The following is a 16543-nucleotide window of genomic DNA, read 5'->3' as shown; positions in this document are numbered from 1 at the left end:
TGTATGGTATAATTCAAGATTTAGATTTATTTACTGTTTTCAGAGTTTTTTTTAATAGTCTTCTCTTTTTCCAGCAGAGGGAGATCATCATTGCCTGAATTTAGCTTTGTGACTACAACAGCAAGACCTGTTCCTGTCTGGAGACGACTGTTATAATATGATACTATCACTTTATGTTTGCCCTTTACCAGTTTGAATAGATGTTTACATATACCATAATTAGCATTTTTATTTTTCCAGTTCTTTTAGGGTACATCTGAGTCCAGAAGTAAATCTGAGTGTGTGCTTTGTCTGATGTTATATTTAAATGTTTTCTCCCCTTTATAGCCGTTTGTTTTTAAACACTCTTAAGAAGGAAAAAAAAAAAATCCTCTTGGTTTTCCTAACATGAAATGAGTTTTCAGGCTCAGCCAAGTTGAAATTGTATCTAGGAAATCTATAAAGCCATGATACTATGTTCATCAGCATGAACAATCTAGAATGATGAAAGTGATTAAAAAGTTAAACCGTGGTTTGGCTTTAATTTTTCTGGGCTTTAGGATACGTTTCTGGAGTTAGGATGGTTACTTACAGTAATTTTGAACAAATGGTTAAAATATTTTTTTCACATGGTAATAACTTGCCTGTTTCTTCTAAATATATTTATTGAAGTCTACGCCAAGGCCACTTACCCAAATAATTTTTAAAAATTCTTAACTCTTCAAAATCAACAAGGAGAATAATTTGCTTTTCAAGTAGTATGGGATGATCTGTGAATTATAAATATTGAGAAATATCTAATGAACGTCTGATTTACACAGTATTTCCTTGTTTTCTTCACTTGCAACCAAGACATCAAAGACAATCTTAAAAGCAAGGGGAAATAGTGTGTGTCTAACACTGTTAAAGACTGTAGTTTTCCTGCCTTAAGAGGTGTATGTCTGCGTTATTTGTTTATAAGCAATATGGTGTAGAATTATTTATAAAGAGTGAAGTTAAATTTTATTCTAAATTTTCATCCAAAATACCCTCTTTATAATGGGCACCATAAAGTTTTCAGTCATTAATTTCTTAGTATTCCTTCTTAGATTCTCATTAACATTTTAGAAGTTAGAAGTTACACTTAATCGCAACTTTTCATTAAAAGGGTCCAAATTATATTTGATTCTCTTCACCCTTGTTTTCCTTTTGTTTTTAGTTCCATTCAGCCATGCTCACATTTTCACCTTTTTGTGCAAAGTTAACTATTCTGCAAGCACTTTCTCTTGAGTATGCATTGCATTTGTTGTCAGGAAAAAAGAATGAATACATCAGACATAATGTAAATTATCTATTTTGATTCATATTAATTGAAAACAGCATGGTTAATGTAGACTTGGTTTAAAGGAACAGTAAGTATTTTGGAAATTTTTCTTACCTATGACCTTGTAGCCTACAAGGCATTTTAAAAATTAGACTTTTGTATTAGTTCACATTGTAAACTAACATGTAGCCGCTGGGAATTCACAGATATTTTCCCAGGTCAGTTCAGTATTTTTTCTTTATAAGGAAAGAGTCTCTGTCTGTGTAATAGTTAGAATAGTTCTAACATGCTGGTCTGAAAACCCAAAGATAATTCTCTGAAGAGACCATACTTGCTGTTAACAGCTTTGGGTTGATTAATAGCTGTGGATCACATGCCACTACTCTCTCTTATTTTGTCATCTTCCTTTTTTTCCCCCCCTTGCTTTTAAATTAAAAACAAAATAAAGCAAAATGAAATTGAACATGCCATTGGGATCAGAAGTTGAGATGATTTAATTCTCGTTAAAATCATTGCACTTTTTGAAAAATTGCTTTGCGATCTGGTAGGTCAGGTACATATTTTAGTAAGTTCTCATGTTTATTAATTAAAGATGAGGATTTTCATTATTTCCCTGAAGAAGATTCTCATGGAGCTATATGTAGATAACTGTACAGAATCACTTTTGTGTAATTGAATGAAGCAGTTTACCTCTGCATGATTACATTATGAAAGCCTTTTATATATCTTTATATTTTTCAATATACTTAGATTTTACACTATTAGCTGCCCTAGTCATGCTATATGTGTTGTTTTTTTTTCAAATAGAGTTTATAAATATTTGTGCTCAAAGTACAGATCAATTGAATATTTTTGGTCTTGTTTACAAGAGAAATAATACTTTAAAGCGATGCAGCCCCTCAAGTGTCTTAGGAAAAAGTCATTGGTGCTACAAAACCTTTCAATATCATTTTTCAACCTGTTATCCAGACTTTGCTGAGCTTAAATCTATGATTGCTTATAACTTAATCTAATCTAGCAGCATAATTATAAAAGCGGTCTGTGATGAGTCAGGTAAAGAGCCCAGCCAATTAGAAACACCCTGTAATTTAAAGAGAATGATGCAGAATGACATTATGCTAATTGGTGTCCAACTTCCGAGAAAGAAAATATTTTCTTCAATTTGTCAGCAGCTCTTTTGATAAGAGGAATTGTGTCAATATGACTAGGCTAAAAAAAAAAAGATACATTGAGCATGGCTCAATTTTCCCAATTGCAAATGGAAAACGTTTCTAGTCCTAAAAAATGGTGTAATCCTCTTCTGCTTTCAATTCCCATCTGTCTTTTACTCATCAGGAGGCAGGGTAATTCTTAAATATTTATAGAACATTTGATGAGTTGTAAAGAGATGTATTATTTACATTGTACAAGTTTCGTGTTGATGTGCAGATTTTCTGCATCTGCAAGACTTTATTCCAGCACCTTAGTGAATGTTCTTAAGATACAATTTTTAAGTATCAGCAAAGCATTCATAGATGTTTACTTTTGATTCTCAGAATCCTGAACCTGTTTTGGGTGTGATATTACTTCAGAACATGTCTGGCACAAGATTTCCTTTAATAGTGGTTTAGTTTAACTTAATTTCTGTGGATTGTTGAACCTAAAAACACCAAAGGAATTCCTTCTTGTCTGGAGACTGGGTTATTCCAGTTCTTAATACCTGTGCCCATAAGTATCCCATTTCATGAATGTGTGTTGGCATGGGGGAAAAATTCCCTGCTCTTTGAGTGGAGCGAAAGTAATTGGTTAAGCTGTAGCAGCTTTTTTGTTTATTTCTAAAGTGATAAAACTTGAAAATGGTAAAACTTGAACTAGAAAACTACTCTTGTATGCCTAGAATGTTTATAGTATTACGTGTTTCTGTGGGGTTGTCAACATTTTTTATTATTTATAGTTGAATTATGTTGTTTTGTTTGTTAATACCCATAATGTTTATTATTTTTATATTTTGAAAATTTTTTAAATAAAATAGTCTTACTAAAAGCAGTTGTTAACTTTTTAAAATTGTCCTGCATTTTGCATCAATTATATTAACATAGAATAGCAAGGAAAATTTGCAGCTCTCAGGCATTGTACAGTTGAAAATTCTGAAAATATTTGTATGAAGAAATGGCTCTATATTGCCTCTTCCTCTCTTCACAGTCATTCTCACTTAAAATTGTTTTAAGTCACCTTTGGTACCAAAGTGTTCTTGACTCCTTTTGTCACACATATACAAAAATCTTCAGTATTGCATTTCTGCCTAGTTCCTGTCTCTTTACTGCTAGAAGTGCTCTCTTTATTTCATTTGGGGGCTAAAAAGTTTCTCCTTATCATGAGTGATAGTATAAAGATACTGTGATATCAGAGAACGACTGCCATAGATTCTGAAGTGAAATTAGAGACATAAAGCATTTCTGTCAACCTCAAAGGCCAATGAAAGTTTTCAGAACGTCCTTCCATAATTTTCAGTTTTCATCAGAATGTTTATTCTCCTGATCTAATTTGATCTGCTTTTCCAGCATTCAGATGTTCATTTCATGCTTTTATTGAATGATCAGTATTGTGCTATTTTTTTTTTTTTAATTGCAGATATTCCTTCTGTCATCTATAACATGGGTTAAATAAGTTTGGTAATAGCCTATCTTCTTCTGTTTCTACAGGAAAATACATTATCATCTCAAAGTGCATAAGTCATTAAAAATCCAATTAGAGATCTGGTTATGAAATAGAAGTCTCCAGCTTGAAATAGAGGACTTTGGTTAATACATAATGACAGTAAAATTATTAAAAATTATATAATATGTGGAGTATTTGCAGAATAATCATGTTAGCCTTCACTTAACCTGGGAAATACTTCTGTATAGAGTATGAATGGATTTGGTCTTTTTTAATCCTGTAAAAAATCACATATGACATTGTCGAAAAGCTAGACATTCAAAATAAAAAGACAGAGGTAGGATGATAGAAAGCTTGTCATTTACAAATGATCCCCAGACATTTTAAAATGGGATTATATAATGCATATTGCTTTGTAGTCTTTCCATGTATGGTAATAGGTTTATACACCATTTTTAAAGCCCTTCCATTTGTAGATGCCTCATAGTGGATTGTCTCCTCATTTGGGGCACTTAGGACTTTTCCAGCTTTTATTGTAAATAATGCCATATCCTTAAACATCTTTGATTATTTCTTCAAGATACTTTCTCAGAACTGCTGCATCAAAGTATATTATTTTTATAATGATACATTTTAATTTGATCTTTTACAGGCAGATATGTATGAACACTTATTTTCATAATTTAGCTTTGGAAAAGAGCATTCATTCAGTTTTCTTTGTAAATGTGTTAGAACTTACTGAAATTGTTCTAAACATAGCAGCAAATTAATGCTTGTTATTAGTGGTTAAGCTTTATTTTTATTTTCTATAGTATGTTGTTGGCAGGATTTTATATTCCCTACCATAGCAATTTTTTTTCCCTTGGAACTACAGATTTGTATACTTTTGTTAGAGCATTTTATAAACTTTCAAGAACTTCTACAGCCTCATAACTAGTCTTATTGGACAGTAGGGCAGATGACCTTTTTATTAAATAAATTAAATGACAGAATAAGGACTGGAATTTCCATTTCTTAATACCGTAGCTGCTATAAGAATACTCAAAGAGGTATCAAATAATTTAGAGCAAAAACAAACTCCCCTTATTTTTTATCTCAGCTCTGCAAACTGCTTCCAGGAAAATTTGTCTTCCCCATGAAGTTCATGAACATTTGTGATTGAAGTACATTAAAGAGAAGTAAACTGAAAGAAAAAAAATTACGTAGAAATGAGAAAATGATGGGTTCCATATATTTCCTTATATAAAAGTCCATTTTTTAGAAGAATCATTTTATTTGGAATAATAAGATTTCTTGCAAAATATTGCTTGAATATTTTCCTGAGCTATCCATGGTCATGTTTTATCTAATATTTTTCTAATACACAATATAATATGACAGTTCCAGTATTCAAGGGTTTTACAATGTTATAGCAGAGTTTTCTTAAGTTGATCATTAATTTACTTTTCATATATCTCAAATGTGTATTATTGAAGTACTATGCAAGACTTTGTATTCAGTGCTGTGAGAATCATTCTGATAATCTAAAATATAATATGCCCTGTATTTGTGTTGAAGATTTTGAAGTTAGGTCATGGAGTTAATGAAAAGACCAATTTTATATTTCTGAGTTCAAAGAGGGTACAGTACAAATTACAAAAAAGTGAACCTTAAGAGTCTCATATTTTGACCAGTTTTTGTTTTTAATGTTAAAATGCTATTTGTCCTTAATATCTCATTTAAATCAGAGTTTTCAGGGACATTACCAACCTATTTTTTTTTTAAGTAACATCTGTGACTTAAAACTTAATAGATACCCCCCCCCCGTTTTTTGTTTTTTTTTTTTAAATTAAAGTCTGTGTTGGAGAAATACTTAGAAATTATAGCTGTCTAAAAGTTTGGAATTAGAAGCAAATTTGTACTAAGTTTAATGCAGTATTTTTCTTGTTTAGGGTTTTGGTTTTTGGTGATAAATAACTAGTAGATGATGTGCCAGCTTTTTTTATCAAGTTAATATTCAGAATTAACAAATTAATGATTAGAAAGGAGATCTCTGGCATTTAACAATTGTCATGTCTGCCTAAGGTAAGAATTTAAGTAAAAACCAAACAGGTATCTTGACAAAAACACTGAATACTGAACCAGTTACTAGGCATGACAGTCCTCATGCATGTCATATTTATAATAGTAAGTGGATGAAAACTGCATATATTAAAAACAATTGTAACCAACAAGTCAGTCAACCTAAAAGAAGTAGGTCTTTTAAATTTTGTTTTGGCAAGGTCTCCAGTGGAAAGGACTTCCCTGGTGGCTAAGACGGTGAAGAGTGTGCCTGCAATGCAGGGGACCTGGATTTGATCCCTGGGTTGGGAAGATCCCCTGGAAGAGGAAATAGCAACTCACTTCAGTATTCTTGCCTGTGAAATCCCATGGACAGAGGAGCCTGATGGGCTGCGGTCCATGGGTCGAAAAGAGCCTGACATTACTTAGCGGTTAAACAACAAGCAGTGAAAAAAGGAGAGAATTCCCAGAGTGGGAGTGCTCACAAAAGAAGAGACCCATCTAAGGTGTCAAGAATGGGAAGAGAAGTATAGGTTATAGATTTAGTCCTGCATTTGTGGAAGTTCTGACCTGGAAGCAAGTAGTACATTTTCATTTTTCTCAACTGATAAGCTTTATATAGCACCAAAAGACAAGGAAATGCTATAGAAAAGCATGTCTCCAGGGCACATCTATTCAGGGTCCTAATTGTGTTTCTCCTGAGAGAGCACTCAAAGTGGGGATGAGGATAGCAATTTGAGCTAGTTCTCACATCCCTCATAAAGAACTCTAATCTGACAGGAATGCATGAGCCATACCATTCACGCCTAATGTCCAGATTTAATGTTCCAGGTTTTTTCGTTTTTGTTTTTGTTTTTTTTTTTACTGTGCTGTGTACATAACCTACCTGTAGTAGTTCTTCCCCAGTTGGACCTGGAAACGTTCCAGATGTGAACAATTAACGGCCTTGATGTGTGTAATTCTAAGTATGGTGTACTGCATACGGTAGACAGAAAAATCAGTTGTATTTCTAAATACTAGCTTGGAACACATGGAGGCTGAAATTAAAAATGCAGTGCCAGTTCTAGTAAAAGAAAAAGTGACACACTTAGATATAAATCTAACAGTGTATGTAGGACTTGTATGCTGAAAACTACAAAATGCTGATAAAAAGTATCAAAGGAGACCTAAGGAAATGGAGAGACATTCATGTGTCAGAAAACCCAAAAGTAATAGTGTCAGTTCTCCCAGAACTGATATTCAGATTTAACACTGATAACACAGATTTAACATAATTTTGTGTGTGTGTGGACACAAGATCATACTAAACTATATATGGAAAGACAAAAACTAGGATAAAACCATTTTTAAGAGACTAATCAAGTGGGAGAAATCCAATTTTAAGAGTAACTTTATAGCTAAAATCACCGAGACTGTTCTTTTTTAAACTTTTTAATTTGTATTGGGATACAGCTGATAACAATGTTGTGGTAGTTTGGGGTGAATGGCAAAGGGATTCAGCCATACACACGTGTGTATCAATTCTCCCCCAGACCTCCCTGATACCTTCTCATCCTTCTGGACAACCATAAGCTTGATATCGAAGTCTCTGAGTCTGTTTGTGTTTTGTACGTAAATTCATTTGTATTATTTATTTTTAGGTTCCACATAGAAGAGATGTCATACAATATTTCTTCTCTAAGACTGGGTTCTTTATGGGGGAGATAGACACAGATCACTGGAATAGCATAGAGGTCACAGACGCACATGAGGATGTCCAACTGATTTTTAACAAAGTGCCAAAACAAAGAAATACAGCCTTTTCAACAAATGGTCCTAGGACAATTGAACATCCGTTGGCAAAACCAAAGTGAACCCTGAGTTAAATCTTAACACCTTACTCAACTCAAAATGGACCGTTGACCTAAATATGCGACTATAATAGGAAAAAAAAATCTAGGAGATCTTTGGAACCTATAGCTAGGCAAGAAAAGTTCTTAAGACGATACCAAGAGCATGATAGATTGGACATCATCAAAATTTAAAACTTTTTGCTCTATGAAAGAATCTGTTAAAAGGACAAAAAGATAAGCTATAAAGTAGAAGACCACTTCCAAACCATGCTTCTAGTCTATGTCAGAATTGGCATCTAGATTATATTAATAAAGCTCAAGAATGAGAAACAATCCAAGTAGAACATAGGCAAAAGACATGGAGCTGTTTCCTCAGAGATGACATTCAGATGGCAAATAAGCTCATGAGAAGATATTTAACATCTTTGGCCATTAGGGAAATGGAAATTAAAATCACAGTGTGACATCACTACATACCTATCAGAATGGCCAAAGTAGAAACTGACATCAAGGATGCAGAGAAACTAGATCACATTGCTGGTGGGAGTTGAATAGCCACTCTGGAAAACTGTGGTGATTTCTTAAAAAGCTAAACATGCAACTATCATACGAGCCAGCAGTTGTACTCTTGGACATTTAACTTATTTTTACACAAATACTTGTAAACAAATATCAGAGAAGCTTTATTCATAACAGTAAAAAATGAAATAATCCACATTATTCAATGGGTGAATGGTTACTGATACATCCATTTCAGGAAAATACTACTCAGCAGTAAAAAGAAAAGGCAAACTATCGATTCATGCCACTTCTGGATGACTCTCCAGAGATTACACTGAAATTAGCTAGTCCCAAATGGCTAGTGCATGGTTCTATGCACTCTAGGTATCAAGACACAGCTTGAGACACATAGTTGAGAGACAAAAAAACGAAAAACAAATTCTGTGTCTTTTATTCCTAGCAAGCATAGACAAACACATGTTTTTCTTACATAGGGTGTGTTTTTAAGACTGGTGCCAGGTTTTGTTATTTCATCTTTGTTCGCTGGGATTCTTCTTCTCACCAATATCCCTTTTTCCACCTTTATTATTCAAAATTTCCCTTCTGTCTTTTCCCAGAAAAACTCAGAGCAGCTTAATCCATTTATTTTACGAATATTTTGGATGCTTACTATGAGCAAGGTACTTACATTTTGTAACGGGCAATTATTTAAGACTCCAGTTGTGTTAAGATTTGTGGGGATTGATTGTAAATGACAATCAGCACTGCCCAGCCCTTGACACCTGCCTCAGTCATGACCAAAAGCGCTATCAAAATGGATTTAAAATACAGAATTTGGTTAGTTTCTTCCATTTCTGTCTGCCACATTCCATAATGTGGGCAGAGAAAACCCAGGTTTCTGGGGTGAGCAGTAAAGTTGGATGGTTGTGAGAAGGGGCTTGTGGGATTGGGAGCAGGTTTGTAGAACAGGAAAAGAAGTTGAACTCTGAATTTCTGAATGTTGAACTTCAGGGCCTGTGGCATATTGAAATGGAAGTGAAGTGTGGGCAGATGTCTCAGGAGAGGAGTCTGGGATGCAGAGACAGGTCTGGGAACCATCTACATGAAGGAGATTCTCCAGAGAGGACACTTAGCATGCAGAGGGAAGAGTAAGGATGGTGAACTCCACCATTTGCAAGGACTGGAGGAGGAGGTGACCTTAAAGTAGAAGAAAGGTTGCTAGAAGAAAAGACCAAACTGAAGTGATGTCACAAAACCTGAAGGAAGAGAGAACTTCACAAATGAGAGTTTGATCACATAAGAAGTCAAGTAAGGTCAAGCTGTATTTGACAATTCATAAGTCTATACATAGTTTAATGGAAAGAAAAGACATACTGCTATGGAATGAAGAGTAACTGAGATGTTAGGTGGAGACTAACGTCTAAACCTGGTCTCCTGCATTGCAGGCAGATTCTTTACCAACTGAGCCATGAGGGAAGCCCCACCACTAAGTGGCCTCTGAATGGAGGAAACTCAGAGTGGAAGGCAAAATTCAGTGTTGGAGCTTGCTGGGTAAAGGAAAGGTGGTAGTGGTGGTTTCTTTTAAGAATAGTAGACACATGAGCATATTTTATAGACTGAAGGATAAGAATCAACGGGAAGGAGATTAAGAGTGTAAGGGAATTTGTTTATAATTGATAAGACATTTCAGGGTCCATCGTAGGAAGGGATGACAGCGGAGTTGTGAGAGCAATGAGTATTCTAGTGTATGCTAGAGTGTGGCTGTCAAGCCAAATGGAACGTGGCAGACAGAAATGGAAGAAACTAACCAAATTCTGTATTTTAAATCCATTTTGATAGTGCTTTTGGTCATGACTGAGGCAGGTGTCAAGGGCTGGGCAGTGCTGATTGTCATTTACAATCAATCCCCACAAATCTTAACACAACTGGAGTCTTAAATAATTGTCCGTTACAAAACGTAAGTAACTTGCTCATAGTAAGCATCCAAAATATTCGTAAAATAAATGGATTAAGCTGCTCTGAGTTTTTCTGGGAAAAGACAGAAGGGAAATTTTGAATAATAAAGGTGGAAAAAGGGATATTGGTGAGAAGAAGAATCCCAGCGAACAAAGATGAAATAACAAAACCTGGCACCAGTCTTAAAAACACACCCTATGTAAGAAAAACATGTGTTTGTCTATGCTTGCTAGGAATAAAAGACACAGAATTTGTTTTTCGTTTTTTTGTCTCTCAACTATGTGTCTCAAGCTGTGTCTTGATACCTAGAGTAATGAAAACCTTCACAGGGCAAGAGCTGGTACTTTTGGTCCCTGCTACAGCTTCTGAGAAACCAGGAGCATACGGTAAGCAGATAGAGTACCTGGCTTTAGTATTTCCTATGTGACATCAAGCAAATGATTCAAGAGTATAAGTCTCAGTCTCCTCATATGTAAAGCAAGGCTGAGAAAACACCTTTCTCACTGAACAATTGAGAAAATGTGATGAAGCCGTGTAAGTCAAGCATGTATTTGGGACATGGTAATGACTCAATGGATTAATAATTATTTATCAAGTCTTGGGGGATAGAAAACAACACCTCTGAGCTCCATGTCTTGGAGAAAAGAAGGCTCAGAGAGTTGTAATGAAAATGGATGGGGGATAGTTCCACCAGTCACCCCCAGTGTCTCATCTGGGAAGATGAATTGGATTTACCCTCTGATCTGGTCTAGTGTAGATGTGGCGAATCCTGGGGAAGGTCTCAGTATTGCCCCTTCTTTACTCCAGCTGCTACTAAATACTCTGGAGCCCTAACTTAAAATGCCATGGAGTCTGTGGGACTCTGAGAGCTGAGGTTTTTGTATCGCAAAGAACAAGCTGTTTCCAGCACTCCCTATGAGTTCTGCATCTTGGGGGAAAACTGGCTTGAGAGGTATATATGTTCAGGAATTCCAAAATTATTCAAGGCTGAAAGATGCCACTCTATACCTCTTTTCCATAGTGTGTTAGCTTTCTCTTTGTTTCTTCTCCATTCTGCTTTGTATTCTATACCAGGGGTCCCCAACCTCCTGATTATCTGAGGTGGAGCTGATGTAATAATAATAGAAATAAAGTGCATAGTAAATGTAATGGGCTTGAATCATCCTGAAGCCATCCTCCCCACTCTGGTCTGTGGGAAAAATGTCTTCCATGAAAGCATTGAATGCTGCCAATAAGGTTTGGGGACTGATATTCTGTACTATAGAATCTATAGTGTAATTTCGGAGAGGGGATTCTAATGGGCTAAGTGCATACTGTTGTCCTGTATCAATCAGCTGTTACCAAAGAGAGAGCAGGAGAGAGGGAGAGATGGGGGTGGTGGTGTAATGAAACATACCACACTCATCCTTTATTTTCCTGCATGTCCACAGGTTGGTGGTGGGTCAGCTACAACTGGGGTCAACTGGGAAGCTTTGCTCCAGGTTATGTGTTGGCTTCAGCTCTGTTCCACTGGGTCCTTAACTGAAGGAGGAGGAGCTTCTTGGGAATTCTCTTCTCAGGGCAGATACCCAAACAAGTAGAGTGTGTTGAGACCTCAGACTGGCAAGTTGTCATGTCCACCTGTATTTCTTCAGCTCAAACAAGTCATATTGCCCAGCCACCAACATGGCAGTAAATATCTGCTGCTTACTTTAATAAAGCAATGTCCCAAGGGAAAGGGCATGGATGTGTGGAGTTATAAAACAGGAAGTTTTGAGAAATTGCCAACATTGAATCAACCTCTATGCCAGACAACTATAATCTACGTACCCATCTCATCCTTGGCTATTCTTACACAAAAACCTGCGGGGCAGAGCAGCTTTCAGTGAAAAATGAGTCAGCGGGCACAAATCATCATGACTCACACATCTAGTGTGTGAATGCCAGAAGAGGTGTAAATAACATGACGAAATAAAGAATACAGAGAATGGACAGAACTCCATTGTTCACAACATTTTACTATGAATTCTTTTCAAAAAAAGTCAAGTCTATTTGGAGGTACATTGGGTGAGTTATGTAAGATTCAAAAGGAAGGACGTTATGAACTCCCAAATTGAGTCTTAACACAAATAACTACAGGCAGCCCTTGCTTTAGACCATTACAATGTGCACAAATTTCAGTGACTGCACTTTACTTAAATAACACCAATCCCCAAATAGCATGATTCAAAATCAGTTACCACAGTATATCTGGAGAAGGAGATGGCAGCCCACTCCAGTAATTCTTGCCTGGAGAATTCCGTGGCACAGAGGAGCCTTGCAGGTTAGTCTATGGGGTTGCAAAGAGTCGGACATGACTCAGCGACTAACACATACCACAGTATATTAACTGTGATTAACTGTATCAAGTACAAATATCACCACTAGCTCTCCCCTCCACACATTGTCATGTAAGAGATATGTGTCATGATCAGTGAATAATCACGTTGCCTCCTTCAAAGTCTGGCAGTGATTGTTCACTGCTCATCTTTTATTCAGTTCTTGCACATATAGCACATATGTGTACGTATGTGCACATATAGCACACATGTAGTTGTGTCACTGTAGTGGTGGTCCCAGAGGGGACCCAAGGCATCTGGCACCAGCCTGCACGCTCCATCCAGACAGACGCCGGCTGTAACGGTCCTGCTCAGCCATTGGCTGAGCAACTGGCAGGCCCCTCCCCCCAAAGAAGTGAGCGCCTGTCACCCAGTGACCGTTAACAGCCCTGCTCTGCCACTGGTTGGTTCCGTTGAAAGTCCCTCCCTTTCCCTCTATTGTATATAAAAGGACCCTGAATTCTGACTAAGGGAAGATTTTTTGAGAGGCTAGTCTGTCATCTTCTCAATTTGCTAGCCTTCCCATTAAAGTCATTATTCCTTGCTCCAACAACCCATCTCTCGATTTATTGGCCTGTCCTGCATGTCCTGCGGCCAACAGGAGCTTGGGCTCGGTAACATTACCTTTTTATCTCCCAGTGAGAGACTCATGTAACAGTTTACGAAAATGGATAATGAAGTGTCAGTTACCAGTTTTACCAGTCTACCAGTTTTAAAGTGGTAGAGAGGGCGTTACTCTCTGAAGAGCAAAGAACAGAAGGGAACAGTTAACTTGTCTTGGAAGAGGGACTGTCAGCTGCTGCTTGGACTGATCTGGGGGGATCACGCACAGCTGATTCTGAAATTGATAAAAGATGCTGGAAGGATATACATGAGAGCTGAAAGTGAGAGCTTCTTTTTAACATATTTGTTTATTTTTAATTGACCGATGATTGCTTTACAATATTGGTTTGATTTCTGCCATACACCGACATGAATTAACCATAGTTCTGTTCTTGCCTGGAGAATCCCAGGGACGGGTGAGCCTGGTGGGCTGCCGTCTATGGGGTCGCACAGAGTCGGACACGACCGAAGCGACTTAGCAGCAGCAGCAGCAGCAGCATACATCTGCCCCCTCCCTCTTGAACCCCCCTCCCACCCTTACCCTTTCCCACCGTTCTAGGTTGTTACAGAGCCCCGATTTGAGTTCCCTGAGTCAAAACAGCAAATTTCCATTGGCTATCTATTTTACATATGGTAGTGTAGATGCTTTCATACTGTGAGAGCTTCTTTTTTTCCTTTCTTTCTCAGTGGTCTCCCAATAGTGTCTCCCACTGGCAGTTAGTCTGGGGAATGTAGTTTGCAGACACCCAGCGCTACAAAGCCAAATATAGAGGGTTCTGCGTGGGTCTAAGAGGCAGTAGGTAAGTAACAGCAACAGCTGCCATCAGGGATTGTTGGAAAAATAAGATTGCTAGTACTTTGGCTTGATATCCCAGGTCTTTGAAGAGGCATGTCCACAGGGCCACTGTCATAAGTTTGCTGTACTTGTAAGTCATGCATTGAAATAAATGGACACATGTTGCCCAAATATCTGCCAGAGGTCAGTTACAGCTACTTTTGGTTGGTCCACAAAAATCAGACAGTTTTCCCCGAGGCTCTCATTGTTATTTAGTTTATATCATTTCTCATCCTCAGATGGCTAACCTTTGTGTGATTCCACATCCAGGAACTTTGTTCGCCTTCTTTTATCTATTCTCAGGCTGAGGGGTTGCTTTTTCTTTACTCCCTTTCTCATTTGCCTCTCTATTTCTAGTAATGAGGTATCCTGGGTGTTGATTCTTTGAGAGGATTTTTCAGTACGCTACTCAAAGAAAAAGAAGCTAAGGAATCTGAGATTTTAATTTATTTCAACTTTCTTTGTTTCTTTCTTATACCTCTCTCAACCCACTGGGAAGAAACAAACCTACCCGTTTGGAAAATGATGGGTTTTATGCTCTGGAAAAGAAAACAGAGTCTTGCACATACTTAATATATTTCTTGTTTTCTTTTACATACATTCATTTACACAGAAGTATTTGTGTGTAATAAAGATAGATAATCACAGCATTTGAGCATCTTAAAAATACTGTTAAGAAAGTTCTAGAATCCTACTTGATATCCCCATGTGCTGGTGTAGTGACAGCAGGATGGAAGAGGATAATGAAAATGTTAATAGAAACTACTAAATGAACTATAGATGACAAGTCTTGCTTATATTATAATTTCCATAGCTATTTTTTTCAAATACATCTTTGATATGCTAAGAAGCTATAAGAAAGCTACCAAACAGTTAAACTCATTGGTGCTTCTTTTCCTTTGCATTCTTTTGTGTTTTACAACTTTTTATGGAAACTTTGACAGGCATCTTACTTTTGACTTAAAAAAATGCCCTGTTTGTCCTAGAGAACTTGCAGCCAGCTTTTGAAAAATGATGCCTCCATGATTTTAAGGGAAGACTGGCTTGATATTACATTCCAAGGAGGTCTATATGATACATTGGTTGAAAAGTAGTAAGTGAAGGTTGTAAACTAGTATGTATCACATATAACAGGTGCATACATATAAGATGAACTAAGTCAACATGTTCTATAAAGTATTAATTTTTATTAATTGACTATAGCAATAAAAAGTGTATTCTAGTGGAAAAAGCCTTCAGTGACCAGGGTTCCATTTCAGTTTAGGCTCTACCACTAACTGACTCTGTGACCTACGCAAAGTCATTTGACCTCTCTGGACCTTACTTTGCATATCTATGATAAAAGAAAATGATCCATAAAAATAAAAAGAAAGAAAGAAAATGAACCAGACCAGAAATGATAAGTAGGATACATATTGACCACCAGCTCTAGAAAGTAACCTGTTGAAGGGCTGAGCTGAGAATTCTAAAGCTAAGAGTGGGCTTAATGAGGAGCGCCCTGATCGATTAGTGCTGCCTCCTTGCTGTGAGTGCAGAAGGTGGAGAGCAGCATTGTAACTGTCATGTATTAGCTGTCTCCCTAGACTAGGTTACCTCCAAGGTCGTGTGTGCTATGCAATATAGTTCAAGATATTCATTATTTAAATGTATAAACATAAAACAAACTGGAAAAAAAAAAACAACCTTGAGGTTCCCTGGCCTAAATATGGATTCTGGGAAAAGATACTTTTTCCTTTTGGAAGAAGAAATAAAAAAGGAAGTTTCTGCCAGAAATTTTTAGAGTTTTAAAATAATGTAAATTTATCTTCTGTCACTTTCATTCTTGCAAGAAATATTTATTAAGTACTAACTTTGAAATTGACACAGTGCTCAGTGCTGAAAATTTGCTGAATTGAATTGGGTTATAAAGTGTGAACAGAGGCAGCCTTTGCTGTTGCAGAGTTCATGGCCCAGTGTGGAATGTAGCTGTCCTAGTAGGTAACTCCAATACAATATGTGAAATGTTGTAATGGTTTCGTGAAGTTTAAAACATGAAGTGGCTAACTGTCTGAAGGAGGTGCTGCAGGTTCCACATAGAGTTTGACATCTGAGCTGAGTGTTAAAGGGTGAGTGAAAATCTGCCTGGTGGAGAAGGGGAGCTTAAGTATTTTGGCACTATTGAAAAAGGATTTCTCCCTACAAATTATTTGTATTTGTGGGGTTTGTTTGGTTAAGGCAGAGTCTAGAAAATTGAACTACAATTATTAGTGACTATTCTTATGATTGGTTAAGAATCTACTGTCAATGATATAGACCTGGAAATGCAAATGGGACTGTCTAAAAGAGGAGGGGTGAAGCATTTAGATGGAAGTTAGATATCTCTGGGTGACAATACCAGGGAGCAGCTTGGAAGGAGAGATGACAGAACTGTGCTGATCAAGTCTGGAGATTCAGAGAGAAGAGAACAGGGAACACTACCTGAGAAGGGGGATGGGGTGGAGAGAGTCATCAGGGGACTGTG

General features: G+C 36.9%; 1 protein-coding gene across 16 annotated transcripts in view; it reads left to right on the top strand.

The window, feature by feature from the left end:
* RBM26 (RNA binding motif protein 26) overlaps positions 1-1103 on the top strand; it is a 79737-nt gene extending 78634 nt beyond the window's left edge. For 14 of the 16 annotated variants that reach the window (XM_043891569.1, XM_043891568.1, XM_043891563.1 and 11 more), the window contains one exon: positions 75-1103. Coding sequence is in view for 1 of the 16 variants with exons in the window: in XM_043891564.1 (XP_043747499.1) it covers positions 75-98 (24 nt within the window). In the remaining 15 variants the exon portion in view is untranslated. The remainder of the gene's footprint in view (positions 1-74) is intronic. The other 2 variants (XM_043891556.1, XM_043891554.1) reach the window with 1 other exon arrangement.
* Positions 1104-16543: the final 15440 nt, after the last annotated feature.

Source organism: Cervus elaphus, chromosome 30 (genome assembly GCF_910594005.1).
Source record: "Cervus elaphus chromosome 30, mCerEla1.1, whole genome shotgun sequence".
Taxonomy (NCBI): domain Eukaryota; kingdom Metazoa; phylum Chordata; class Mammalia; order Artiodactyla; family Cervidae; genus Cervus; species Cervus elaphus.
This window is presented reverse-complemented; position numbering and strand designations above follow the sequence as displayed.